General features: G+C 42.1%; 3 protein-coding genes across 5 annotated transcripts in view; 2 read left to right on the plus strand and 1 right to left on the minus strand.

Moving 5' to 3' along the window:
* The window catches only part of LOC133345555 (conopressin/neurophysin-like), a 559,395-nt gene that overhangs the window by 475,358 nt on the left and 57,794 nt on the right, over positions 1-26,243 (plus strand). The gene's annotated exons all lie outside the window — the stretch shown is intronic.
* Positions 1-26,243, minus strand: part of LOC133345551 (dedicator of cytokinesis protein 1-like) — a 209,175-nt gene that overhangs the window by 106,063 nt on the left and 76,869 nt on the right. The window lies entirely within an intron of this gene.
* Positions 1,807-26,243, plus strand: part of LOC133345554 (inhibitory synaptic factor 2A-like) — a 29,540-nt gene continuing 5,103 nt past the window's right edge. Inside the window, exons 1-4 of one of the 3 annotated variants that reach the window (XM_061556439.1) lie at positions 2,541-2,573; positions 3,476-3,689; positions 3,843-4,957; positions 5,851-5,922. In XM_061556439.1, coding sequence (XP_061412423.1) covers positions 2,542-2,573; positions 3,476-3,689; positions 3,843-4,957; positions 5,851-5,922 — 1,433 coding nt within the window. In that variant the 5' untranslated portion in view covers position 2,541. Of the gene's footprint in view, positions 2,330-2,540; positions 2,574-3,445; positions 4,958-5,850; positions 5,923-26,243 lie in introns of those variants that run through there. The other 2 variants (XM_061556437.1, XM_061556438.1) reach the window with 2 other exon arrangements.

Genomic DNA, 26,243 nt, shown 5'->3' on the forward strand with positions numbered 1-26,243 from the left:
AACATTTAACCTAGAGTTATACCGACTGCGCCGCATTTCTTGCAGCGCAAAGCTATGCAGATACGACGGTGCTTTTACGTGTTTTAGCAAAGTGAAAACCACATCATGGCTGAAATGCAGACGTGGTCTCAAAAAGAACAAAGCAAGTTACATTTTCAATTTTATGCTGGGCTTAGAGAAATAGTAATGGCAGGTCTGCTGACGTGCTGCCAATTCAGAACGACTGGAGAAATAACGTATTTCCCTTCATGTCCAAAGACATCGTTGCAAGTGGTTACCTTTATAATATCAGACCCCAACTCCTGCACTCCCTCCCTGTCTCCTGTCACCCCCCCGCCCGCCCCAGTAAAATTGTTGTACGTTGTAAGAGGAGCACAGAATTCCTTGAGGAATCACAGTGTCAGCCATCCTCTGCCCAAGCTTCTCATATCTCTACGGAGAGTAGCATGGGGGATATTGTGATGCTTCGGACAGGAATGGCTTAAGTGTATTTGCCTGACCTGTAATAGCAGTGCGCAGCAACATGCCTGTGACGCCTGCGGCAGTGCTCACATTTAAGCTCAGCATGTGATCCGTCAAAGTGTAAAAGTGTGTTATGCTGCGCTTTTGCTGCACTGTTTTGGTTCCACGCACGCATACACATTTTTTGGACCTCAAAAATATGTGCATGAGATATATTTAAGTGCATTTTATCGGTGCTGAACTACTTATTCTGTTTTTTAAATCCTTTATATTAAGTTCGCTTGCTTGCTTGCGTGCTTGCTTGCTTGCTTACGACCGTGCAAATCTTTCGGTCGTTTTTTAACCCACTTCCCGTGATCCAATCGAGCTGACATTTTGCACACAGACTCGTTGTGCGGGACAATTAATGTTCGTGAAAAAAAATTCCAAAATTTTACACTGTTTAGGGAAAACAAATTCAATATTTAATTACCAATTGCTTAATACTGGCAGACAATCATCTGACTCATAGGTGGCAGCCATCTCAAGCCAGAGGACGAGAGGACTCTAGCCGCCACGCATATAAAGGATTTATAGTGAAAAACTTTGTTTTTACTGGTTATACTTATTATATATATCGGGTTATTTTGTTGTATAAGAAGACTCTCATGCAGATGGAGTGTCAAGCCAATAAGGTTAGCAAGCCTGAGGGCACAAAGGCAGCCTGCACTGAGCCTACATCTCCGTGTGTTTGCCAAGGGCTGTCACGCGGCCCTGACGTGTGATGTCTTGATTTGATCAAGGATATTGATGGGGTTTTCTCACATAGACTGGAAATTTTTAATATAAGCCACATAACAAGCCCTCGCAAATTTGCATGAGGAGTACAGTTTAAATCTTGACTTAAAGCTTTCGTGACTGCAAAAATTCATCATATTCTTTGGGTCTTTCGGTAAAGTCACGTAGATAGGTTGAACAAAAACTAAAAATAAACTACGACGTTTCGATCACAACACAAGCGATCGTCATCATCAGGATGATTAAGCTTCATGGAAGTGAACAAAAATAAAAAATAGCAAGTGAATGCATGCATTGATATAAAATGCATTAATTTTTTAATGGAATTGATTATCAAATATTTCTTGCGCGCTTTAGGAAAAAAGATAGCTTTTTTAAAAAAAACACCTGCCGAAAACGATGTTGCAAGGATTTAACGTAGACAACACGAGCCATTAATCATTCTGAAGGAAAGGGGTGGGGAGCGTGGGGGGGGAGCTAACATGATGCCATGGTACGATGCCAAAGCCCCCTCCATCCCCACATTCTCACTCCGAAACGCAGCCCTCCCACCACCACCACCACCCCATCCTTCTCAACTCAACACACCCCCACCGTAACGATTAGCAGATCCGCATTCACCTCACACAGATCGCACGCTGCTCTTCACGGGACTATAATTACCCACCTAGGCGCAATCTGCAATGGGGGGTGTGGGGGAGAGAGACGTGCTTGTAATCTGCCTAACGCGAAGCTGATCCCGTTCAAATTCGACCTGGCTCACGGCCGATGCGGTCTAGGGAGCGCAGCGCTGGGAGGGAAATAACGGGGAAAAGGGATTGCACAGCGCCGGGTCACATGGACCACGCACTCGCGCACGCCCGGTTGGCTCAAGTGCCTCCTGGCGAACGTCTCCGGGAAGTTACCCAGCACTGGCTTGCTCCTCCTGCTGCTGCTGCTGCTCCACCACACAGCCATTTACACTTGAGCGCTACGCCAGCGACTGCTGCTGCTGCTACTACTGCTGCTGCTGCTCCGTGGACTCCTCTGAAGGTGGCTTCGATGTCCCCGACGCAGCATCGCCATGGATTACTGTACACGGTGCACTGAGGTATGAATGGATGCTGTCACGGCGGAACGAGAGGGTCGGTCTGCGTTAAGGTCAAGATCATCGGGCTGCCAAAGAAGAGAGGGCTTGTTTACTTGAAAAAGGGAAACGTGAGATAAAAAAAAACTTGGTGGGGGGGTGGGGGTGGTTTTTTTTTATTGGGGGTGTGGGTGGGTGTGGAGGTGCTCTCAGCATTTGGTTTTGTGCCATGCAATATGGCATATGTGGACTGCAGTCACTTGAAAAAGTGAGTACGCTTACCGGTGTGTTTTGATTCACGTGAGCAGTACTGTAATTGCTGGTTGTTGCGGGCAAAGTCGGATTTTGAATATACGTTAATTCGTATTATTATTCTTGTGATGTTAAGTATTATTTCATAAGACTTTCAATGTATGCACTCATTTAATTTGCTAATATACCAACCACCCAGCGTGTTTGAGCATGCGTGCACGTGTGTGCGTGTGTATGTATTTTTGGTGAATAAGTTTAAGTTCACTAAATTATAAATGCGTTGTGTATAGTCTATGCTGCAGTCCCAGGAATTGATCGGTGAACGTAATTATGCCACGAATGGATTTACAGCCAAAAGGGCAATTGGCCTCAGGATTTCCACGGCAATGTTTAGTAATATCCCCCCATCGCCCCGTCTAAAATGCTGACGCCTCTTGTCCTGCCCGTGGTGTGTAAAGCGTCAAATTGTGATGAAACAAAGTCAGAAGTAGCGGCCGGTCTCTCAACGTGCTGACCCCCATGATTCATGTGCACCCTCTACTGGAAGAAATCATAACTATTAAACCAACTGGGGCTGGGGATGGCTTAGAATCCAATTTTCTAGGCACACGTGAAAACATGAAGTGAAAGTAACGATAACGATGACAAAATATTTATACCCGTACATTTTTACGAGACAAAACATTATCATGTCCACAGCACCGCGCGTGGAAAAGTCTAAAAACTATGCGTATATATCCGTACGTAACGTTGTCCGCTCTAGCAAAGGGTTTGGAAAGCGTCACCCGTTGAACGATTTTGCGAAGACACTTTCAGTGGCTTTGATGTGACAAAGCCAAGATGCGATGGGCTGCAGTGGCAAGTGCCCGACGGTGAACACCGTTGTAGCGCGCGCCCCCCCCGACCCCCCCCAACAAGCATGGCCAGCAGAGAAGGCGTCCGAGTCCCATCGCCGTCCCGCCTGGGACCCGTGTTTGTGACGGCTCGTCCTGCCGTGCTCAAGTCCGCCAGCCAGCTGCTGCTCGAGCAAGAGCAGAGACGGGGAGCTGTCGCCTCCGCCGCCGCCGCCGCCGCCGCCGCAGCAGCAGCAGCCACGGCCACGGCCACCAAGATGCGCAGCAAAGTGCAGCAGGTGCGCTTCAAGGACGTGTCGGACGTGAAGGTGGAGTGCCACGTGGAGGTCGATTTGGGGGGGGGCGCGGCACAGCGGGCCGCCCCGAAGCTACCGGGCATCCGTACGCATGTTGCCACTCCACCTATGCCTGTGTCTTCTTGCCCACTGCAGCTCGCTGAGCCCTCGAAGGCTCTCAAATCGACGGCAATTCAGACGTCCCCCTGGATCAAGCGCCAGGCTCTGACGGTGCCGTCGAGACACGGGGTGAAGTCGACCAAAGTGTGCTCCAACTCTATCCAGGTTGCAATCGTGCACCACTCAGCCGAACGGCAGGTTGGAATCGAGGAGAATGTGTCCGTCCGCACGGAAAGCGATGACTTCAAGCCCCCCGGCTGTCAGGAGCCAAAGCAGACGTCGCGACGTCTTAATAACTTGTCAGAGAAGACTGAAATTTCTGCAGGATGCGGTCAAGCTGATCAAAACGCCGTCAACTCGCCGCGTTCTAAAAACAAGCAGGCCTCCTCCGCTCAAAATGAAAAAGGCACACATGGGGTAGGGTCAGGTGGAACTGAAGAACACATCAAACCAAGCAAAGAATTACATTCAGAATCAGATAAAGCCCTATCTGTCGATGCCGAGAATGATAAAAGGCAAACAACAGCAACAGAACTGGCAGTCGCTGTGCTTGAACAAATCACAACACTCACATCCCACATGGCTCCCTCACAAACAAGAATAGCAAGACAACCCATAGAGCACCCGCTGATATTATCAGAAGAACTGCTGAATTTTCAAAAACTGTCTGCAGAAAAGTTAATCATTCAACACGACTTCAAGGTGGAAACTCCTGAATCATTAGCGATTAAAGGAGAGGCCAATAATCTCTCGTCTCCAAATAGAGTGGCTTTTGGCACGGGAAATCGATCACCCTGTAAGAATGACTGTCCGCCGGATCTGCGCAAGGATCACAATCTGAACGAGCTGATTACAATCGACAACGACGAGGACCCAAAGCACAATCCAAGTCGACAAGCGAGAGGAAGTTTGAAAGACCAGTCATCGACAGCCGGGGGGGATAATGTAACGCAGCAGCAGCAGCAGAGCCACCAGTCCACCGAGGAGAGACAAGGCAGCAATAAAGACCTACAAGGCTCGTGGGAGGAGGTGGAGGAGCTACGCAAGAAACTGCGGACCCTGGAGGAGGTCCTCAGAGCCAGCCAGGATACCATCAAGTTGCTGCTCAGCGTCATTCAGGAGCTCGAGCGCGTACAGGCCCACAAGGAAGGGTGAGTGCTGCCTTTCCTAATCGACACAACGTACGTGTAGGTATTACTCCCTGCATTGAAGGCGGTCCCATGGTGTATTAGGAGTACTCTTGCCAATAATGTCTGGCAAATGGGCAGCATTTGTTTTACAAGCCTCATGGCTGGTGACGCATAGAAGGTTAACACTGGCCCAGGGAAAGGCTGATGAACCAAGACATATGTGTCGATTTGTATGCGGAGAGACAGAACAAAGTTCTGCTCATGATGTTTTAGTGTAAGGCCACTGTTTTTCATCTGCTGCCTCCATCGTCTGGCACCCCTGGCGATCCTTTGCTGTTGACCCACTGCCCCTGTTCAGGTCCAGCCTCAAGACCTTCCTCTATTCTTAAACCAATGAGTGACTGTCTCCGTCTCTCTGTAGACATTAATAAGTAAATATGCCTCCTTTGCTTAGGATGCCCACGTTCCACTGTTTTGTACAGCGTCTTCATATGCGGTTGCAATTAGACACTATATATCTATCCAGCAATACGGATGTTAATATATCCTTTTCTGCAAACGCAACATTGTATTTTTCGCATCTGCCAATTATAAAATGATAATAACAATATATAAATATAGGATTTTAATGGCCAAAATGAGTTGGTGTTCGGCAGCGACTAAACACCTGATACAATTTGTGGGATTATTACATTATTGATTTTACTCTCTACTCTCCTCTGTCTCTCTCTGTGCCTTTGACTGCATTTGGTTGCAAGGTCTGCTTGATGTACAAAGTAAACAAATGATCGAAAGCATTTTGTATCGCCGTTAAATAGCTCCTGCCCTCGGACCAGTTCCTTCCAGAATCACCGCTTTTAAAAAGAGCAGAGTTGTGCCCAATTGCTAAAGATGTGCGTTTTGCTTTGTTGCAGCAGATCATATCGTTCTGGACAGGATATGACCAACTGTGATGCTTGCCGCAAAAGTGCCTGCATCATATACAGGTAACGCCGCGGAAGAAACACCGCGATATTTGCTGTATTGCTGCCACGCTCTTTTGTCGTCCTCACCTCCATCGCTCTCCTTAATACTCCACCCAGTTCGATTCCAATCCCGTAGGTCGGCCCTCTCACGTGACGAACCACGGTGGTGAGGTCGGGTTAAACAAACTCTGCAACCAACGCAGCATGGCGGAGGCCTTCATCCAGCAGTGGATTGACAGTACTGTAAATTATAATTATAATATTATTAATAACGCCACAAGCCTGTGTTTTATTCAGATAAGCTCATCCTTTGCTGCGGTGTACCTGACCCATTAAACAACAGATCATTAATATGTCACTTTCGTGGTCATGCATTCTACTCTGTGGGATTTATGTCACCGACTGTTTGCCAAAGTCCTAACGGTTCCATGTGCTTTCTGTATAGCCATGCTTGTGTTATCATTGCCAGTGTTATTTATAACCCTCACTTAACTTGGCACAAGCAGCCGAGCACGACAGATGCTAATGAGAAGCAAGGACACCATTCCATTCACAAGCATTGCATTCCGGGCATACATTCTCTTATATCTTGTACATACTCATAATAACAACTTAAAGCCCTCTGTCAATCCACTGCTGGATGAAGGCCTTCCCACGCTAATGCCAGTCATGGGGTTGTTTGTAATTCAGCACACTGGTCAGTGCAGGTTGGTGAAGGTTTGGGGGCCATGGATTGGTGGATGTATCCCTTGCCGTTGATGTTAGCCGTGACTGGGAATCAAATTCAGATCAGAGTGTTCATAGCACAATCCGCTATACATTGGATCACCGCTTCCGCTCCATGTTTGTTATGCACACTCATATACACTCGACCATATACCTCGTGTGGAAACCCCATCTAATTGCTGCTGCTGTATGTCATACTTTAAATTGCGGTACACAACTTTAATTGCTCCATGGGCCACATGTGGTCTTAGGAGTCGAATATTGTGCCGCCCCATGGTTTAAATAATTTAACAGCAACAGAAATTACTTCCACATGTTAGTTCGGAACTTTTGAAATGTTTGCACTTTCTAAATAGTGCTGGCATGAAAATGGATGCTTCAGGAAAAAAGTTCAAGTCCCACATACATTTATGCGAATACTAGCAGAAGGGCTTCCACTGGCGAGAGACCTAGAGAGCTGTTTTTTTATGTTTGCCGTACTCTTCTGTCGTAGGAAGGTGTCTTGGAAGAAGTAAGAGTGGCCATTCTTTATCAAACCACACCCAACCTGCAGATCAATTTTTACTGTGGGGTGGACAGATGGGGGTGGATTTTAGAAACCTGCCCATTGTTTTATCTGGCACACCAAGAGATCGAACCGTTGAAGTGCAGTGTGTTATCCATCATCCCCTGCTAGGAGGTTACACATGGGAAATTTACCATTTTTGAACATCAATAATGCAATGTTCTGATGAAACACAGGAGCAAGCAGTGCTGGCAATGTTAAAGATGATTTTGAAAATGAAACGTGTGTGCTGTATAATACAATAATTATGAGTTTCTCTGTATGGGTGTTGTGCATATGCAGTATAGGCAGCAACAACACTTGATCAAACTGTCGAGTATTTGTATATCGGTATAATTTACCAAGCCAACATTTGTCATGATCAGGACAAGTGTGTACAAAAATAAATAAATTAGAAAATCCCACACCAATATAAATCCCACAATCATCATAAATCAAATAATATAATAATAATAATATTCTGCCACCAGCCAGCTTCAATACATTTCATTGAGCAGAACACAAAAGTAGTACTTATCCAGTGTATATTCATGGTAGAAACCTAAAACAAAAGTGGCTGTTATATTATGTGTATATAAATATGATTTTAGAAAAAAACTACATTTTATTTGTCATTAAACAGTACAGACAGTTTTTTTTTGTATTGTGGTATATAGCAATTTTGTTTTTATTATATTTAAATTTGTTTGCACTTACACCATTGGAACCTCATTTGCCAGTAAAAAATATGATAATTGTTTTTTTACCCTTCTATCTGGCAACAAAACTGACACCTTTTTTACAAGGAGTCATGTTTTGCATAGACCACAATACCTGCAGTCATAATGCAAACAAAAAACATAACTCTGATAATGTGCACTGTCCTTAAAGTTGATGCAAACATGACTCCTTGTAAAAAAGGTGTCAGTTTTGTTGCCAGATAGAAGGGTAAAAAACAAATTATCATATTTTTTACTGGCAAATCTAAATGCTAACCCCGAGCTCTCATTCTATGATGGTGCATTGTCTTTGAGTTGTGTGCCTTTTGGCGTCATCTGGTCCAACCCATGTGAGACTAGGCTCTAAGGAAAGCTGTCTCGGGTGTGGACCGATCAACTTCAAGGACAGTGCACATTATCAGAGTTATGTTTTTTGTTTGCATTACGACTGCAGGTATTGTTCGCACTTGTTTACCCAGGAAAGGCTCACTCTGCAGTCACAAAACTTTTTTTTCCAGGAGGGTCCTGCCCGGTTTTCACAGTAGTTGGGCGATGTTGCTATTTGCAATCCCGATTTAACAATTTGCAGGTTATGTCATCAGCATTGGGACGTTTGAGTAATTCCAGTTATATTGTACAATGTTTTTTTTTGTTTGCAATGGGAAGAAACCGGAGAACCCAGAGCAAAACCCCATAAATAACAGAGGGAGAACATAGAAACTCCACACAGAGGCACCTGAATTGGGAATCGAACCCAGCCCTACCTTTCTGTGAGACCACAAGCGTTACCACTTGTACTGCCCCCAAGTAATATTTCACCACAGATTATAAGCTCAATACCTACCATTCACACTCCAACAACTTGTTAGGTTTTATATTCCTGAAAGAGCACTAAGTATGGCATTTGCTAATGGAGGCTGTATGTTACAGACGATCGCATTATAATTGTTTAGAATGGCTGTCTGTGACTGTTGGCATCATAATTCCTTTGCAATCCTGAAAAGGGGTCATTTGTAGGGGCACAGTATTTGTCATAATTGGTAATAAATGCTCTCTCATTGGCATCACACTTGAGAAACACATATTTGTCCATGACTCGCTCAGAATTGAAGAAGTTTAATAAAAATGTATTTACAGCCTCTTGTCTATCCACTGCTGAATGAAGGCATCCCCACATTGTGTCCGTTATGGGGTTTGTTTGACCGTACCTCAACTATGTGGTCAATGTGTATTGATGAATATTTTTGGGTGGGGGTGGATTAAAGGCCTGTACCTGTTCAATAATCGCTCGTCACTGATGTTAGTCATGGCCAGGAATCAAACTCGGATCATCAGGTTCATCGTGCAGTGTGCTTATAACTCCACCACCACTTCTTCCTGACACTACTGCAATATTATGATAACAACTTCACATACTCTTTAGATACCAGAACAATATTAGCTGTTAAGAAGATTTTAAAGTTAACGAAACAAGAATAGAACGACCAATTGATTTGGCAGAGCATCGACAATGAAAGTATAAATGCTTTCATTTAAAAGCAGTGTTTTTTTTGTGAACACATACATTGACTAGGTTTTACAGGCATATTTGTTTACATTTCGTGTCGAGGGTAACGACCGTTGCATTTTCTGCTGGCTGTGTTTCCTGCTTGGTCATTTATGATATTTAAAAAAACCTTTAAACATGTCCGTTGACAAGTGCACACACCTGCACCTGCCTCCAAATTACCGTGGTGCAGTTGTGCCATCCGTGTCCAGAACTTGAAAATAATTTACCTCATTCCCCACTTAAAGACGTGTGCCCAATTGTTATTACGGCGCAATACGTGAAACTGCTGCTGAATTATGAAACCCTATTGAATACAAAAACACGTGGCAGAGTTGAGCAATGGCTTTCATAACCGTCCTCTTTGCTCATGTCATGAAAAGAGTCCTTGCTAAGAGCCATTGGCCACTCTCGTACAACTGGGCTCGAGGCATCTTGATGTTTACCCAACAGCTACACACTATCTTGCATTTAACCCGTTTCCCATTCCAAGACATCTGCAAGTTGCAGGGTGGGTCCCATTCACCGCTGAATCTTAGCGTTACTTTTATTCAGAGAGGCATGACGCCGCCGTTTTTTAAGACATTGTACTCACCGCAGAGAACTGTAGCGACACGACCACCGCACTCTACGACACCTGGCGACAAACTGCGCCACACGCCCTCCCGCATGGCCTTGTGGGAGCCTCGGTACCAATAAAGTAATTTTATATTTTCTTCCGGTTCACGTACATCGTCGGAACGGAATCAGAAGAAATAGGAGAGGTTTAAAATGCGAGGGCACAAGAAATGCTACTTATGCGAGCGGCAATCAACGAGCATGACCTTGTTTATTTGGGAGGCAAACAATAACTCAGAGGTGGCAGGATACAGCCTATCTTGATTTTGTTTTAGCAAACCTTAAACGTGAAATGGCATTCTGTCCCAGCTCTCACCCCCCCCCCCCCCCCTGTGTAAATGAGGAAAGGCTGCGACACTCATCGCTTAATTTGATTAATTTTCACATTTTAGTTTAGCCCCCTCCAACTAATAGCTTTTGACGTGACTATGAGAACGTAGAAGGAGGGTTGAGCCTGCAGCGGTAGTGCCGTTTCCAGCTGACATTGTACGCGCAAAAAATATATTGCCTTGAAAAAAAACGAAATTACTAAAAAGAGAAGTGAGAAGACTGATAATGAGCTGATCTCCGAACTTGAAGGTTGACGTTGTAATGGAAAATTCAGTTCCAACAATTATTCTTGTAAAATGACAATTACAACAGCCAATGAAATGTTAAAGGGATAATATAAAAATAATTAATTCACATTATACAATGAAACACTGTAATGCATCTTGTGGTGAGGAAACACAAGACAGGGGGTTTTTAATATCTCGGATGGCAACATTTCTGGCACTTTAATATTAAAGGGATTAAGCCCGAATGCTAAGCTGATCCTTTGTGTGGAAATCAAATGCTGTGGTCATAGGTAAGGATTTGGATAAAGGTGCAGCCCTGCAATTGCTCTATAGAAAGCCTCGATCGAGGGGCTATTTTACCAACTGTTCCACAGGGTCCAGACATTTTGGAAGATGTGGAAGTTTAAAGCTTTCTTGACTGCAGGGATTCATCTTCTTAGAAGGGAAGTAATAAAATAAAAATAAAACATAATAAAATCATTCTCACGACCTTTCGGCCACAACGCAAGCAGCCGTCCTCAGGTGAAGACCAGGTCTGTCGGGGAGACAGCGTCTGAAAATCAGACAGACCTGGTATTCACCTGAGGACGGCTGCTTGCGTTGTGGCCGAAACGTCGTGAGAATTATTTTATTATGTTTTATTTTTATTATTGTATTACTTCCCTTCTACGTGACTTTACCGAAAGAACCAAGAAGATGCGGAAGTGACCTGCCGATCAACGAACTGTGGCGCACCATTTATGCTGTTTGGAGGACAGAAGTGAAGATTTAAGAAACTTGCCATTGATTAAACTGCTGCCGCACCAGAATAATGCGCCAGCAACCTCTAGATTATTGCAAGTGCAATGTGCTGTCTATTACACTCTCGCAGCATCCCCACTGTGATCACAGAAACGCAATGCTTTGTAAGTCGAAGGTTTTTGCTGACACGCAGGCAAATAATATCAAAATTATATAATACCGGATCTCTGCTAACTGCAGGATAGCTGGGCACTGTGCAAAACAATTTAGTTTTTTTCCTAATGCATTGCTAGCGTGTGTTAACGTAATGGCATTTGGAATCATGTCATTTGTTTGTGATTCAATACTCCCTGGCTAGGTAAGAATGATCACCGAGCAATACAAACGCAGCACAGGGAGCGTGCACATGTAGGGGGTGCGTGTAGAGCTCTGTACTTTCCAATCCACTTTACACGTAAAAATCTCAAACCCTTCAAAAATACCATGAATCATCTATCTCCAATTATAATCGAGGGGGGCAAGAGTGTAAATCACGTCTGCAGAGCACTTTCCACATAGCACATTGCTCAAGTGCCGATCAATACCCTGGGGTAGGTTGAGAGGTTTCGGTGAAGTAGGAAGATGGGGAGGGTTCGTGTTTGTTTATGAGCCACCAAAGAGCCGCTCATTCCGCACGTATGCAGGGCTGCATAGGTCGCATAACATTGCAAGTGTCACAGCACACACACCAAGATTTGGGGTTATCGTGAAGGTACAGTCCAGAAATGTCTTGCTCATGACGCTACTGGCGGAAAGGCCTCCACTATCGGGAGCTTGAGATAACGCCTTTATAGGGCACTTGGCCTACTCTTCCATGCTGGCCAGACACCTTGGAAGAGGTCTGAGTACTCACACGTGAATGTACCACACGTGACCTCCCGATTGACTAACTCTGGTGTACCCACGAATCACTGCTGGGTGGCCACAGGGTGGGAGTAATTGAAAAAGCTTGCCCGTTTTTTCAACTTTCACGCCAGAATATCGAATTGCAACTCCAGTGTCCTAACCATAATGAAAATGTGTTGCTAGATAATGAAGCAAATCAACGGTATCCACTGAAATATTACCGAATTTTTACTTACTGCCACCACTTTTAAACTTAAAGAAATAATTATTGCGAGCGTCTTTTGTCCATTGTATATGGAAGCACAGTCTACTGAATCCTTGCTGTAGTTCAGATAATTTAGAAATGCAATCCACGTAGAATTAATGCAGTAACAGTATTCTGGCTCACTTTATGTAAGATAGCAATTCATTGAAAAAGTTGCGTCCCATGCATCTCCGTGTTTGCATCAGTTGTCATATTAGTTAATCAGCATATGCACACATATCAATTGTGTGGTCATGAGAAATGCACATGTATGCACCTCTCTTAAATAAAATAAAAACGGATGTCTTAAATTTCAGCCCTTTGTCAATCCACTGCTGGATGAAGGACTGCCCAGCCCACATCGGTCTTGTGTGACCATATTTCACCATGGTGATGGTGATCAGCGTGAGTCAGGTGAGGGCTGGACCAGGGATACAATTCTCAAAATACCATTGGTGCCACTGATCCCCCGCCGTCATTTTATAATAGCAGCAGGTAGCTTTAATTTTGTGAAAATCATATGTAACATATGTGAAAATTGCATTTTTTGTAGCATCGTCAAAGCAAAAAAAAATGTAATACAACACTAGTCCTTCCCCCAAACTCTGCAGTCATCTAGATATTAAGGTGTCATTGGCCAAGCAATCCACTCATGCAAGGTAGCAACACTCTATCCCATACCGATAGAACAGGTGAAGCCCACATTTTTTGCACTGTGTTCTCTTAGCAAGACAGGCTATTACATCTCGACGCCCACGAGAATGGAGTTTCACAACGTTTGTTTGATCCACCAAACCTTGTCTGCTGTGCTGTGACCATTACGCTGTGATGCTAGAGGCTCAGGAGAAGCATGCTAAAGTCTCACAAGCAGTAATGTGCATGCAAATGTCAGCAATTGACTCAAAAGGAATACATCAAATGTCATAGACTGTGAAATTTAAATTTTGGTGTTTAGTACACGCAACATATTTGCATTCGCTTTACTTTTTCTGAGGAAATAAACCTACAATTTTTCTACAAAGTATAAATGCTATGGACATATCTTCAAAACAGTGGTGTTGAAAAAAAGCAATTTTTGAAATATATTGCTTTATCACCTACTGCCTTAAATTAACACACTGTATAACCATGCATAATGACATTTAAATAATAATGCAATTAATAACGTACAGCTCTTTGTCATACCACTGCTGTATCAAGGCCTCTTTGTGCCGTGCTTGACCATACTTCACCACACCGGTCAGTACTGGTTGGTGAAAGCGCTGCACTTTTGACACGGCCCGACAATCAAACCCGGGGTCAGCAGGTTTAATAATGCGGTGCAGTAAGCACTGTTGCCCAGTCCCCACCCCTATACCAGAGATCGCAAACGGGTTTTGATTCCTTACCCGTACCCGTACCCGGCCGCACCAGGGTCGCAAACAGGTACCCGTACGCATACCCTATCCAATACCCATCTACCCGCATCCGGCCGGGTATCAGGTAGGGTACGGGTACGGGTACCCGATTGCGACCTCTGGGATGAAGCCATGTTGCAGGCGCGGGTGGGTTGATTCTAGGAACTTGAATTGTGAGAAGAGACAAGACGTTGGCAAATGAGTGACAAACAGTTACTCACCAGTGACTCACGGTCTACCCGTACCCGTACCCGGCCGGGTACGGGTAGCCGGGTATCGGGTAGGGTACGGGTATCGGGTACCCATTTGCGACCTCTGCCCTATAGCCCCCTCAAAAAATACAAAAAACTATTTTTGATCGAAACCGTAATCCGTAAACATTACATATTTTTATTTTATCTTGCAAAATGCAGGACACCGTAACAAACCCTTCAAGGTTATCCGTACTCTGGGAATGACCATAGCTCATGCGAGGATCACAGGTGGATAACATTTTAAGGCTTGCGTTATGTGGCCACTCGTGACTTGCCATCATCCAGATAAGTCTCGGTACTGTCATAGGTAATGATATACGGTAAACAGTGCCGCATAGCGTAACACAATGCGCCACTATTTTGTTTCATTATTTCACCTCATCACCTTTGACCGCTCCCATAAAAAAAAATAGGATCACAAAGAGCAGCATAAGTCTTTTAAATGCTCGCTTTTAGCTCACTCTAAAATTGCACTGACAGTCACATTTCTAATTGTTAATGAGTAACCATTAGGTTATTGTTTTCTATTTAAAAAATAATAATTCTATTATACTAAAAATAACAAAATGCAGTATAAATGTACATGTGCAATGATCAGTGAATGATAACATAAACTTAATGGTTTAATCTTAATTTAAATTACAAAACAAATCATGGCAATCAAAGCCATCTAGTCTCTTCAGGATGATGACTAAAATATAGTTTCATCTATGAACCTCCATAAATTATCTAGCAAAGAACCAGAAGGCACGCTGCCTGTATATATACACTTATTGATTTTACATAAGCAGTAAAATTGGATAGCAATTATTAAGTCACTGGAAGTTTTTCAGATCTCTCACAATGTTTTGATTAAAAGTGTTTTTTTACTTTACTCCGAGGTTTAATCAGCTCGTGTTTTTGTAGATTTAAAATGTACTCATCCGGTCAAAGTGAATTAGCCGTGCGATAAACAAATTGGCTCATGGGCCAGCTGGCTGATGAGTTCTAAGCTGAGGGTCATCTTTGTAGGCGCTCACGAAATGTAGTAGAACAAATCTTGACTTAAAGCTTTCGTGATTGCAGGAATTCATATTCTTTGGGTCTTTCGGTAAAGTCACGTAGATAGGTTTTGTTTTCTTCCTGATGACGAACGCTTGTCTTGCGATTGAAACGTCGTAGTTTTGTATTTATTATTTTTTTTATTTTCTTTGAACCTCGTCTTGGTTCTTTCGGTAAAGTCACGTAGAAGGGAAATAATAAAATAATAAAAATAAAACATAATAAAATACAATTCTCACGACGTTTCGGCCACAATGCAATCAGCCGTCCTCAGGTGAAGAACAGGTCTGTCGGAAAGTCAGCGTCTGAATGGACACCACCAAGCTTGGCAGCGTATATTTTACCGAAAGACCCAACGAATATGTAGTCAACCACTTTTCAAAGTTTGGCGTTTGCACTCAACTTGCAGGGAGGTAACTTCCAATGCTTGTCATTACGTAATCCCTGGCATGTTCAGTCCAAGCCGGGGGTGGCCAAATTTCGGCTCACGAGCCACATGCAACTGCCGGGTTGTTAAAGCTAATTTCTATCCTTTTCAATCGAACTTCATTTGAAAGAGATCATATCTGTGGAAGTGAGAGTGGCTCCGGGCACTCACCCCTGTGGCGGTGGAGCCAGACAAGAGAACTCCCAGGGCTCTCTCGCGTATTTCTAACTTCAAACGTGCACAGCCAACTGGTGCAAAGAAACCAACCATGTGACCACACCACGTGAACCATTCAGCGCTTGCACCCTGAGTTGTGTTACAACCGCTAGCCGCGGTGTAGAGATGTGCTTCAGCTCTCTCTGCAAGAGCACTTGATTCGGAAAATTCGGCAAAAGTCCTAAATTTGTCAAAGAATTCCATTCTTTAAAAAAAGCCTGTTTTAGCTAATGAGCTTTGCTGCCACTAGAGAGTGCATGCGTCCATGTCATGTGTGTTTTGTGGCCATATGAGGGTACTTGTATGTGGCTTATAGGGTCAAAACCTTTGACAACAGCTGGTATAATCAACAAGCATCTCAATTAACAATTCACAAACTCGGTCTCTGGGTTCTATTGAATATTTTTTTTTCTCAAATTTATGAATTGGCTCGTATGAAAATAATATATGTCTAAAAGGTATACACATTTCAATTCAGCAGTTAATCATATGTATAGACGTTTAATAATACGGTATAATATTAATTGTTTACAAATATGGCATATGGTCATAGTTATTCAGTAATGAATGTAAAAAAGAAACATGGAATAAAAAGCCAACAAATTATTCGTTAATTTGTGAGCTCTGTAACTCTTGCCAGCAATCTCCAAAGAGACTGCATTATTGCTCTAACGCTGGCTATTATGACTTGTTTACTAAGCCATGCACAACTTTCACCATGCTTCCCTCTACAGCATTGTTATCTGTTGTAATCGTTGAGATAATTGCATTTTTAAACTTCTCTGCAGAAAAGGTTGGCTGTAAATAATTATCTTTCTGGACAGTCAACACCATTTAATATGTGCTAATTAGATATTGTATATGTGTGTGTATATATAGGTATGTTGTGGTGCAACAGATCACACACTGGACTTGCAATCCAGAGGTCACTGATTCCATCTCTTGGCGTGGCAGTTGTAACAATGGTGAGGTTTCAGATATCCCCTCTCCAGATAAGTTCTCGAAAGCTTCCAGTAATACAGACCCTTCTGCCAGCAGTGGTGCGATTAATTAATTTCAGGCCTGCACCTTTACCTTGATGTAAATATATCAGGTAGTGTGCGATAAATGGTCAGGTAAGGTATGTATATGGTAAATGGTAGCAATTGAGAAACGAAGGGGCTACAGTGTGTACAAACTCAGACTCACACTATTCTATTTCAACCTTATGTCTATTTCAACCATATTCTATTTAAATTGAAAATGTAAGCAATATTGCAGAGGTGGCTTTGTGTCTTTGGTCTTAATTTTCTTGTTCTGGATGATCACTTCAAACGCAAAGGGTAATAGCAATACTTTCATTAATTGAAGGTTTTGTCTGTTATCCAATAATTACTATTTGGTAACTATTCATATGCCAATTAAAAAACATATCAGAATTTTTTTTACCAGCAAGCTCCATGGTGTTAGGTGCAGTCTCCAGCTCTTATTATCCACTCTGTCTCTCTGGCCAACCTATTTATGTGCTATGAAGACGGGCCATTGAACGAAATGTCACCTATTATATATATGCTTTTCTTTAAAGGCCAGAGTGTTATTGACAAATGTGTTGAGTTGTATGTACGTGTGTTTGTGCACTACTGCCAATTCAGCATCAAATAAGATGACTATTGGAGTTGTCAGCCAACAGGGACATGAATACACGTGTAGTGTACTAATTCAGAGACACCAGTAGGAGGAATTATCCCTCTTGTTTATTCCGGCTCTCACAGCCATAGGGTCGGGACAGCCAACATGCTTCCAGACCCACAGCTTGAAGAGGCGAAGACCACGACAACAGCAACATGACGAGTTCCATTCCCGATATCAGCAGCCCCGACTGTGAGTCGGAGCTCGCCTTTTATTCTCCCCAGCGTGACCAGGCTCCGCCCTAGGCCACGCCCCCTTCTGGATCCCCCAGAATGCTCCGGGCTTGGCCCACGGGTCCAACTGGTAGAACGGGCTACTACCCCTAATTCCATTGTCTACCAATCTCCCAGCGCCACGTGCTACAGTGACTCATTCAATGTCACTACACATGCATTTGCCATGATATATCTTATAATAGACAGCAGTCAAAGATATTGCCAAATTACATCTGACTGCCATTCTGAAAACCACAAAATACTTTAACAGAAACACACATCCCTGCGGAGGGAGCTGGTAGGAACGTTGGGTTGCTCGGTCAATGGCCAGGGTCAACGGCGGCGTGGTGTATTCCGCAAATATGGCCGACTGTGAGGGCGGGCACAAGCCGGCGTGAGTAGGTTAAACGTTGAGTTTTATAAGGGCACCACAGGGTGACCAGCCCCTCCCCACCCAGCCTCACCCCTCCCACCCCCCACCCAGCCCCACCCTCCCCACCCAGCCCCTCCCCACCCAGCCCCACCCTCCCCTCCGCACCCAGCCCCTCCCCACCCTCCCCTCTCCACCCAGCCCCACCCCTTCCATTTTTGGATGCACGACGGACGGACGGACACAATAATCCCCTGTGGGCTGGTGGAACCAGGTGGTTCCTACCAGTAAAAACATATATGTATTCGACCTTCCTTGAGACATATTGACAAATCGCTGAGATGTTTAATTGCCTCTAACTAAATCACCCTAAATGGGCCCAATCTCATGACACCTTGTACTCCAAGTGAGATTGAGCCTGGTTATTATATTCACGAATACCTGGGGAATATCAGGTATTTTAGGCTGTGCCCGTGAGCTGGCCAGGAGTTGGCAGTGTTGAGTGTTAAATAGCTTTGTAAAATTGGGGGTTTTCCCTCAGTGTGACTGTTTCCTTGCATGTGAAGCCTAATACTCACGAATGCTATTGGTCAAAGATCTGAAATAAGAATCCTCCTTAACAAAACCTGAGACACAGCGAGGTTATTTTGTAAATTGGAAGTTGACGCTGCAATGAACCCTCACTTTAATTCTTTAATGTAAAAAAAATAATCAGATTGTACTGACAGTTTAGAGCATTGTAGGGTATTCCTCTTGAAATTATGTAATGACTGCTATTATATTTGTGTTGGGAGATGATTAAAATCCTTCAATGCAATGCAAGCAGAACATCGTGTACTCCGTTAATTGTGCAATTCAGCCTCACATATTTAAAATTTGAATTAAGTCACAAGATGCCATACTTTAAACGTTATTCTACTGTAAATCAGTGTACACTTTTGAATATTGAACCCAGCTTGAGCATTGCAAGGAGAGTTTCACAAAATGTGCTTTCAGTCTTATGATTTGGTCTCCAATACGCATACGTATCGTTTGAAAGTCAAGCTGACTTTTTAAATTTACATCTCTATGGGCTAATAATACAACATTATACCATCTATAAAGCAGTTTACTACGCAATTTCAATTAAATAGGACGGTCTTAAAACAAAATTTACATGCCAAATAAAAATGAATAATCAGTGTTTTTTTTATCGCGTCATTCAAACTGCATCGTTGCACAATCCCCCAGATTAGCACGGTTGGCTACGTATGGCGAAAAAGAAGTTCAACATACATAAGTATGATACACGGAGGTGCATATAATTATACAGTATGTATGAATATGTTGTCAGCCAATTTATAAATGTTTCATTTGGGAGGAAACCGGAACAAGCGGAGAAAAGCCAAGATGTGCGATGGAGCAACACCAATCCCACAAAAATGGAACAGATGGAGATTAGTCAACATTTTTCTGTACCACCTCCTCCTGGCGAGTCAGGGTACAGCACACCGAGGCCCATTGGAAACGATGTTTGCAACATTTGTGTGATCCATCAACCTTTGCCTCCACAGTGCTGGATTACAGGTGTGTGCCACCAAATTTTTGTGAGATATAAGATGAACACAATTCAGGTGGAGTAATTAAATATTGAACTATTTAATTTTCACAGCCCTTTGTTGATCCGCTGCTGGATGAAGGCCTCCCCACACCTTTTCGGTCATGGGGATTGTTTGACCATACTTCACCACGCTGGTCAAAGCAGGTTGTTGAAGGGGCAGGGTAGGACCGGTTCAGACATTGTTCACCATTGTTGTTAGCCGTGGGCCGCAATCAAACTCAGGTCACTGGACCTATAGTAAAGTGCATTCACCACTGTGCCACCACAACATGTCTCAATGATGAACTGGATTCACTTAAGATATTTCATTGCATTTTGGTTAATTAGTGAGACGTGTTTTTTTGCGGAAGAAATGTCCATTACAAACAAATCGTAGTCCACAAAAAAATACTCGGTGCAAAAAAAAACTGCTTAACACATGTGGTGTATTTAGAATTCTTCTGCCCACTGATACAGCTGCCAGAACAGTTTAAAAGATATTCAATAGCAGGCCATAATCATGATAAGACTGAGTTAGCAATCACCATTAGGCCTGTTGACTTACATCTTATGTTTCATTGTACATGCTAGAAATAAATCATGAGGAATGTTTTTTTTTAACTGTGCTCTATTCAGCACGTAGAAGCACAGAAATACATTTTTAAAATGTCAATATTTTGGAGCCACTGCTTCTGAAATTATTGTCTGCAACTCACCATCTCGATGCCATAAAAACAACATAATTCCTTGTAAAAGGTTTCAGTTTGGTGTTCTAACATCTTAACACCTATTTTGTTACCAGAAAAAAGGGGACAACCTATATAATTTTAATGAGGGTAATGATAAATTAATGATGGTAACTGCTCTCGTCATGTTTGTGCCAGTATAAATTAGCATACTATCCGTAAACCTTTCAGTTGACAGACAGATGATATGACAGATAAGTGTAAGCACTGGAGGAGTGAATAATACAGTTCTTCACTCTTCAAGGGGGAACCATACTACAGAGCCCTTTAGTCCATGGCTTTAATTAAATATCGACCTATCACTCTAGAATCTAATTAGGCTTGCACACAGCCCAAACAAATGAACGTTTTTTTCATTGTTAACAGCATGAAATCTGTTTTTTGTTCATCATCGTCAGTAGCAGCCATGGTCTATCCACTGCTGGGTGACTTGCTCCGCAAGCCGCTGCCACCTCTCGTGATCCCGCGATGTAATGATGACCCGCGCATAAAAGTATTTCATCATTCTGTCTCCTTGGTGGTCGGAACCCTCGGATGCATTCCGTTCCTCAGCTGCCTGTCCGTGATTATTTTCACTGTTGTCCATTGTCCACTGCAGGGACGTGTCCTGCCCAAGTCCACTTATTTTTCCTGAACAGTTTAAATCATGTCATTCTGTGCAAACATTCTAACTTGGGTGCACCGTAAAATAACATAGCCATGAATAGTTAAAAAAGATATTCACATCTTTCTTAAATACTTATGAAAATTGTAAAAATATTCGTGTGCTAAGCTTTTTGAGCTATTAACAAGTGATGTTATAAAAGATATTCCCATCTTTCTTCAATATTTATGAAAATGTACAAAACATTGTGCTAAGCTTTTTGAGCTATTAACAAGTAATATACTTAATATACCTTTGTTCCAGAAGCTTAGTAGTAGTCCTTACTACAGCTGTGTATGTAAACATGCTTTTACTCAGAGCAAGAGTGAAAATGTTTCAGGTCAGGTTAACTAGCAAACATATGTTAAATGCAATGAATCAATACCAATGTTAAAAGGCAAATTACACGAGGCATGCCATTCCTTTGGGCTCTGCCTTCTTGTTATGCAATAGAGCTAAGCCTCATTAATGCGTTTGAGAACAGCCTTATATGTGGTGCTGTTCAGGATTCATTAGGAAGTCACAGGACCACAGAAAGCTCACGAGACCATTACAATCCACATCACTTTGTGAAATGATCATCACACACGCCAGCACCGATGTGTTAAGCAATGCGTCGCTTATTTTATTATTTTTTTATTTTGCCATAAGGTGTGCCTTTCTACAAAACGGCATGTTAAATTGGGTAAAATATACGCCATGAACCTCATCAAAAGGTACATTTTGACTTAACTTTCGTGACTGCAGGAATTCATATTCTTTGGATCTTTCGGTAAAGTGACGTGGATCACAACACAAAGCGATCGTCATCAGGAGGAACGTCGTCATGTTTTATTTTATTTACTTTTATTTTTTCTATCTACGTGACTTTACCGAACGATCCAAAGAATACTCATCGAAAGGTGCCCGGCCAGCATGTAAAATCAGGTCCAATTCAATCTGAATGGGGTTCTCTTTAGCTCACCTCTTGCCGAGGCCTTTCTGCCAGCAGGTGGCTTCAGAAAACCATTGCAGGACCGTCGTCACACCGTTGCCTTTGACCCGAACTGGATGCCACGAAAGTTATTTTTTTTACCACTTTTTGAACTGCCGTATTTTCTGCCCGATTGTGGTGTTTCGAAAATTTGCGGCGCATCTCCAACTTGTGGCAAGTTTGATGAGAGTTTTACAGTCTGGTCGGGTATACACACCAAAGGTTACTCAACATTTAATTCGTAATGATTCATGCAAAAAAATAGGGTGCGCAAAAAATTGTACACCGTAATAATTTACAATACACTTTGGTTATGAGGTAATCTAGTGGCAGGCTTTCTCCTTGATTCATAATAATCATGTTATTTGAACCACATAAAGATAAAATGAAGTATAGATCTTATTGGAAATAATAATCATCGCTCATGTGGCACTATTATAGTACCCTTTCAAGTCTGTATATACAGATACCAAACTGGTTTATCTAAATAACAACCTTGACATTATTGTTTTGAACCAATGAAAAGCTATGCAGTTATCTTGTTATTCTGAGGTTTAATTTCGATTTAAAGCTTTCGTTACTGCAGGGATTCATCTTCTTGGTTCTTTCGGTAATGTCACGTAGAAGGGAAGTAATAAAATAATAAAAATAAAACATAATAAAACAATTCTCACGACGTTTCGGCCACAACGCAAGCAGCCGTCCTGAGGACGTTTTATTTTTATTATTTTATTACTTCCCTTCTACATGACTTTACCGAAAGAACCAAGAAGATTCTGAGGTTTGTTCCACTAATACTGAGAATACAGTCGTTAACATTTGAAGTGTTGCTTTGGGCCGAAAGGCTTCTCAATGCACATTCGTTACGTTGAACCATATAATATAAAGGTGTGACAGTGGCAATATGTTAACTACCTAGCCCGGAATCCAGGAGGTCGTGGGTTCAATCACGACCCTGACGCCTGCATATTTGGAGTGAGCACGTTCTTCCTGTGGTTGCGTGGATTGTTTCCAGGTCCTCCGGTTTTTCTCTCCATATTTAGAAACACACGCTTAGAGTATTTGGCTGCCTTAAATTTCCACATGATAAGCCACTTCTCTGAGCTAACATTTGTGGCCTGGTCATCTCTGAAAAAGAAATAGATAGCTCAGTGGGCCTTATCTGGTAAAATAAAGAAATACATGTTCTAGTTTTAAAAATATAAAACCATCCAACACAAACACAGGTTAATAAAAAATAGAGCAGAAATGGGAATTTAAAATTTAAAATTAACAAATGCACGGGCAAGAAATGTTAAGTGAAATTATTAAAATCTGTATTCATGAGCAGACTCGAGTAAACATTTCGTGCTGAATATTTTTACACAAATGTTCATTTTGATGCCTTTATGCATACATACTTTGGAATTCTATTTTAACAAAACTAACATGAAATAATAATTAAGTTAATAAATGCATCTACATCAATATGCTATATATATAAACAACTTTGTAATTTTGATTTAAAGCTTTCGTGACTGCAGGGATTCATCTTCTTGGTTCTTTCGGTAAAGTCACGTAGAAGGGAAGTAATAAAATAATAAAAATAAAACATAATAAAATAATTCTCACGACGTTTCGGCCACAACGCAAGCAGCCGTCCTCAGGTGAAGAACGTGTCATTTGGACTCTGTCTTATCGACAGACATGTTCTTCACCTGAGGACGGCTGCTTGCGTTGTGGCCGAAACGTCGTGAGAATTATTTTATTATGTTTTATTTTTATTATTTTATTACTTCCCTTCTACGTGACTTTACCGAAAGAACCAAGAAGAACTTTGTAATTATGAATGTGAATCTCCATGCCGCTTATTTATTGGTCAACAGACAGTGATTAATGCAGCATTCATAACGACTGGTTCTTATTTAAGAAAGTGATGCACATCAGCATGTTGTGTGCCTTAATTTAACATGAAAATAATTTAGTTACACTAAAACTCGTTGTTGAAAAAAAGTATAGTTAAAAAAAGAAATTCATAACAATATAAATGCATTAAACTAAAAGCTAGCATGGGAAACGAAATACCTTGCAACACCAATGGGTCCGTAAACATGTTCTAGGTGGCAATTTATTGGAAATGGATAAACCCATCCAAACAGATGGTGGTACAGCAGATGACGATACAAGATATGTGCTCACCGACTGGCCGATCTGAAAGTAATTCACTTACCCCTTTAAGAACAAAAAGATGGAAGCTTTTGTTTATGGTGGCGAGGACTTTGGTGGTGATGGTATTTGTGCATAGGTATGTTTAGGCAATATTTTATTGAAACTTTTTCAAGTGTACAATTTTACGCACGATCATGTAGAGGCATCACTAAAAAAGATTGTGGCAACTTATAACACTATGTAACACAATTTTTGTTCCTGGGTAGTAAGTGTTATTTTGTACTATGAGACCTCCTTTACCAGTGGCAAAATATAGTAATAGGTTTTAACCACAACACAAGCAGTCAAAATGCAAACAAAAAGAAACATCTCTGATGATGATAATTTTGACTGCTTGCGTTGTGGTTATTGCAAACATGATGCCTTGTATAAAGGTGTCAGTTTTTGTACCAGTTGAAAGGGTAAAAACCTATTACTATGTTATTTTGTAATTGCTTATGCCTAAAAGTATAGAAATTGGTTATTATTCCCCACAAACTTTGCTTTTGTGACCAGGACAGTGATATTTTGAAATTTACCTATTTTCAATGAGAAAACGGGCGAACTAGTGTCTTTTCATTCACATAAAGTCAGAAAAAACAACATGAATAAAAAATAACATGTATTTATACTAAAATAATACAAAAATGACTACAAAAGGTTTAGAAGTGCGTCTTTTTCGAGATTTACGATTATACTGTAAATAACTTTCACGAATTAGTCCCCAAATGTAGTCTCCCATCATGTTCTCGTTATACTGTCCTTTGTAGTGGTGTTCAAAGTCCAGTATATTCTTGTGGAAGCACTCGCCTTGCTCCTCCGAGTACGCTCCCATGTTCTCCTTGAATTTATCAAGATGAGCATCAAGGATATGGACTTTGAGGGACATACTACAGCCCATTGTGCCGTAGTTCTTCACCAGAGTCTCAACCAGCTCCACGTAGTTATCGACCTTGTGATTGCCCAGGAAGCCACGAACCACTTCGACAAAGCTGTCCCAAGCCACTTGCTCCTTACTAGTGAGCTTCTTGGGGAATTTATTGCACTCCAGGATCTTCTTTATCTGTGGTCCGACGAAGACACCGACTTTGACCTTTGCCTCAGACAGATTAGGGAAGAAATCTTGAAGGTACTTGAAGGCTGCCGACTCCTTATCTACAGCTCTGACAAATTGTTTCATAAGGCCCAATTTGATGTGCAGTGGTGGCATCAGCACCTTCCGGGGGTCCACCAGTGGCTCCCACTTGACGTTGTTCCTCCCCACAGAGAACTCGGTCCGCTGTGGCCAGTCCTGCCTGTGGTAGCGCGCCTTGCTGTCTAAATATTTAGTAGTAATTTTTGTATTACTTTAGTACAAATACATGTAAATTTTGATTCATGTCGTTTTTTTAGGACTTTATGTGAACGAAAAGAAAGTGTGGTTACCACATCTACGCCTCTATATAAGGAACCAAACAGTTAGACTTCACAAATCTGGCTGTTGCCTGATGAAGCTAATTTTAATTACTGGCGAAACGTCGTACTCAGATTGTAAATGTTGTGGCTTGGCTCTCCAACACACCGGTGTACTCTACTAGTGACGAATTGGCATGTTCTGTTTACGTGACAACACTTACTAGTTGGCTGTGTCGGGTGGTGGCGGGTTTTAACAACACATTTATATATTTACGCGATCTAACCCAAAAAAAACTTCTGGTATGGATTTATATTTTTATTTTACATTATTCTGATTCAATTAAACGATGCTAGGATATTACATTAAACTTGCACAGTCTCAAAAGAATGATATGTATTTTGTTAATGTCTATAAAAAATGCCTCGTGAGAAACATGTTCCTTTTGAGGTCCATTAATATTTTTGTACATATACATTTGAAATCGAGAACTTTTTCCATAACCAAAAAACACACTTGAAATGTGAAAAAGATGCAGCCGTTGCTAATTATTGTTGAATACATTTCCAAAAGGAAATAAATATACATGTACAACCCTTTGTCAAGCCACTGCCGGATGAAGACTTTCTCATAGCCATGTTGGTCATGAGGGT

Source organism: Lethenteron reissneri, chromosome 22, assembly GCF_015708825.2.
Source record: "Lethenteron reissneri isolate LAM-NWPU_2019-01 chromosome 22, ASM1570882v1, whole genome shotgun sequence".
NCBI lineage: Eukaryota > Metazoa > Chordata > Hyperoartia > Petromyzontiformes > Petromyzontidae > Lethenteron > Lethenteron reissneri.